This window comes from Meles meles, chromosome 8, assembly GCF_922984935.1.
Source record: "Meles meles chromosome 8, mMelMel3.1 paternal haplotype, whole genome shotgun sequence".
Classification (NCBI taxonomy): Eukaryota; Metazoa; Chordata; class Mammalia; order Carnivora; family Mustelidae; genus Meles; species Meles meles.
Genome location: NC_060073.1, coordinates 48,454,313 through 48,458,506, shown reverse-complemented (window position 1 = coordinate 48,458,506; position 4,194 = coordinate 48,454,313). Strand labels below are relative to the sequence as shown.

At 35.6% G+C, this 4,194-nt stretch overlaps 1 protein-coding gene across 1 annotated transcript; it reads right to left on the bottom strand.

Moving 5' to 3' along the window:
- Positions 1-364: 364 nt before the first annotated feature.
- PTH (parathyroid hormone) lies at positions 365-3,463 on the bottom strand. The gene is made up of 3 exons (XM_046014239.1): positions 3,381-3,463; positions 884-982; positions 365-764 (listed from the first exon to the last, which is right to left on the bottom strand). Exons 1-3 carry the CDS (start codon positions 3,461-3,463, stop codon positions 503-505), a joined length of 444 nt encoding a protein of 147 aa, XP_045870195.1. The 3' UTR covers positions 365-502.
- Positions 3,464-4,194: the final 731 nt, after the last annotated feature.

The window sequence follows — 4,194 nt, the reverse complement described above, 5'->3', positions numbered from 1 at the left end:
TCTCTCTCTGCCTGCCTCTCTGCCTACTTGTGATCTCTCTCTCTCTGTCAAATAAATAAATAAAATCTTTAAAAAAAAAAAACATCTTGCATTATTCTTCCTACCCTAGATCAATATAAACATTTTTGTATTACTCATAACGCCAGAGAGCATTCTTACAACAAGTGAGAAATACTCAGCTTCATTTATTTAAAGTTATGATCATTAAATTTTTATTTTGCATCATAAGATGGGAGAGAGGTTAAAAAGTGCAATTTTATTCTTTTATAAATTATGCAAAAACATACTTTAAAAAGAATAAACAATAGAAATAGAATGATTAAAAGAGCTTTTAAAGTAATTAAAGTAGAATCAAAATAATCAATTAAATTTCAGCCATCATGGCTAGCAATGGATTAGATGTAAATTTTGATGTTTATTAAGCTGAAGAGCTTGAAAATGTTAGCAGCATGTAATATTGTTGCCCTATGCTGTTTACAGCAGTGCTCTGGTATATCCGTAGTCACTGGGATTTAGCTTTAGTTAATACATCCACATCAGCTTTGTCTGCTTCTCCAAGACTTTTTTGATGGTTCTCAACCAGGACGTTGTCTTCCTTTTTCCGGGGTCTCTGGGACCCAACGTCTCTGTGCACTATTGGAGCTCCAAGGGCAACAAAGTTGTGTACATCCTGCAGCTTCTTCCGCAACCATTCCACCCTCTCCATGGAGCTCAGGTGTTTGCCCAGGTTATGCATGAACTGGATCTCACTCACAGATCTCTTCCTGGAGGGAACAGAAGCAGGGAGGACCACTCCATTAGCTCTCCTCTTCCTGATCATAAAGCCAGCCTCAGAAATCCAATTCCCATGCCCTCACCATGCAGAAGAGATTATGATACTTACTTAACAGGTTTCCCATCCGATTTTGCAAGAAAACAAATTGCAAACATGACAATCATTACTTTAACCATGTCTTTTGCAAACATCATCTTCACTAAAAGGAAAAGGAAAATGGAAGTATTTAAAAATATTTTTAACATGCCAAACTGTACAATTAAATTTATAGTTAATTATCATTACAACCATACAACTGTGCAGAGTCTTACAACAACCGATTGAATTGATTTTCACAAAAGACTTTTTAGAATTGGCCTCTTATTTTAAAGATACATTAGTATATATTATATATACACATAATTCGACTTAGAAATTAGATGAGTTTTACTTTCTTAAGTATCTTTTTGAGAGTTTTGTGCAAGTTTTAATATATGAATTTTAAGCCACATGAGGAATGAAGTCTTCCTTTTTAGAATTTCCTCCCACATTTTATCTTGGTTATGATTAAGTGCTTATAATTTGCTTGAAAATGCTCTTGCTCTCTCTCTTTTTAAATATTTTATTTATTAATTTGATAGAGAGTAAAAGTGGGGCCAGGGGCAGAGGGAGAGGGAGAAGCAAACTCCCCACTGGGCAGGGAACCCAACCAGGGCTTGGTCCCACGACCTTGGAAGCTAAAGGCAGGTTCTTAACCGACTGAGCCAGCCAGGCACCCCGAAAATGGCTAAATCTCTTGACCAGATACATCGCTAATATTGTTTATTTACTTAGCAAATTTCTTTTTTCGTAAGTCAACTTCATTTCAGGCACTGAAATAGTAACCATAAATAGCAACTTAATAGGCTCTGATTTTGAGATTTTTAATGACTTAATGTACACTTCTGTCATTAAAAAGAAAGTGTGGGTATATTTTATTTATTTATTTATTTAAAGATTTTATTTATTTATTTGACAGAGAGAGATAACAAGTAGGCAGAGAGGGAGGCAGAGAGAGAGGAGGAAGCAGTCTTCCCGCTGAGCGGAGAGCCCGATGTGGGGCTTGATCCTAGGACCCTGGGATCATGACCTGAGCCGAAGGCAGAGGCTTTAACCCACTGAGCCACCCAGGCACCCAGTGTGGGTGTATTTTTAAATCATCTAATTAATTACTTGTTCACAGATTTAGAACCTTGGCTCCATATGGAATGCTGTCTATCTTTTTCAGCTTTTTTTTTTTAAAAGATTTTATTTATTTATTTATCAGAGAGAGAGAGCATAAGCAGAGGAGCGGCAGAAGGAGAGGAAGAAGCAGGCTCCCCACCGAGCAGGGAGCCCGATGCGGGACTCGATTCCAGGACCCTGGGATCATGACCTGAGCCGAAGGCAGCTGCTTAACTGACTAAGGCACTCTGGCATCCCTCTTTTTCAGCTCATTTTATTAGCAATCTTGTTAGAGTTTAATTTTTAGCACTTTCCTCTTTTGCTCATAAAGCTTTTAATCTCTAAATAGAATAGTCTTACCTTAATCTGCATTTCAGTAATTGCAAAGCCTATTCTTAACACTTGTTAAGAAAATGTTCTCCATGTTAACATACACAGGATGGCTGTGTACTCATATTTTAAAAGGAAGTCGCATAAGAAACATTATAATCCACTACATTTATTTTCATTCTGCAATATAAAGCTACTGATGGAGCAACAAAGGAAGATTCTTCAGTGACTTATGCTAGGAAAAGGCACTGTAGCTAGAGGATAGGAGCTTTGGTATCTAGCCTCTTTGTCACATTCACCTAGTGACTTAAGACATCTCTCCTTGGCTTCCTTGTTCTTAAGAGAGGGAAGAGCTTCGTATAAGAATGCCATGAAAAAGCAAAGGAGCAGTTATACAACACCCTTAAAATTCCTGTATAGTCTTTCAGAATAGCAAATTTGGAAAGATTTTATGTAAAGACATTATCCATCAGTAAAAGAATTTCTCCAACTACAATGCACAGATTTGAGCTTTCTGTGAGTCATAAAACAGTCTAGATAAGGATATTCTGTAGGAAAAATGAATTTGAACACAACTTAATACATTCATATTGGTTATTTAAATTAGATTTACTCATTCCTCACTAGGCTGTTTTATTTCAAAATTTCATTAAGATATCATTAGAGCATATCATGCCAAATTTTAATTATTTTTTGTGTAATTTCAGATGAATTTAGAAAAAGCAAGGCATCTTGAAAGACTTGAATTATTTAAGAGCATTTTAGCAGCATACATTTATTTTGTAATGTGGCATTATATGTTAAAAGAATTCAAACTGTCCCTTAATAATTTCCCTTGAACAAAGAGCATTTTTATAGAAAACAGTACATATTATATAAGTGCTAATTATGAAAAAAATATCGAAAAAATCTCAAATGAAATTGAAAAGAGAAACTAAAGATTACTCACCACGCTGTCTTGTGACAAGATCTTTCAGGTGTATTGGCAGCTGATGCTTTCTTGAAGTTGAATCAGCTTGTGAAAGCTGATGAATTGGACTGTAGACCCTCAGGTGGGACTTTTATATATAGGTCTTCCACTCACCAAGAGAAGCTTTTTTTCTTGTCACAGATGATGTCACGGCCAATTCTCTGGATTGTAACTATAGGTTCAAAGTCACAGACACACACCCCCATTGGGCGGTGCTCATTCCTCTTAAATATTAAATAATTGGATATTACAAGGAAAACAATGTGGGCCTGGGAAAAGGGTTTATGCAAAGATTTCTAACAAATATTGAATTATAATTCTGACTGGGTTAATGAATTTACATTCTAAGAGAGACTGATTTCAAAGATTTATGGTAAAGTTATTGTTTGAAAGTAAAATCTGAAAATAAGTGTATTGGTTATAACCACACTATTGGTATGATTATTGTGAGGATTATAAAGAGTTACATTATGTTATTCTTAGTTTATAAGCCATTTTTAATCAATCCATATTATTCCTGGTCATCTTTCAAAATAAAAAGACATAGTGCTTTTCTTAAAGGAAGTGTTAAAAATATTTTTAGAAAATGCTTGGTATGGGCGCCTGGGTGGCTCAGTGGTTTAAGCCACTGCCTTCGGCTCAGGTCATGATCTCAGGGTCCTGGGATCGAGTCCCACATCGGGCTCTCTGCTCGGCAGGGAGTCTGCTTCCCTCTCAGTCTCTCTGCCTGCCTCTCTGCCTACTTATGATCTCTCTCTGTCAAATAAATACATAAAAAATCTTAAAAAAAAAAAGAAAATGCTTGGTATGTAATTAATTTTAAAGCTTTAAACATGAAATTACTTTAAAATTAGTTTAACTTAAACTTCACTTATGCATTTTAATTTGCAAGGAAAACACTTGCTAAGCACTATCTGCCAGACTTCTTATGTATCAT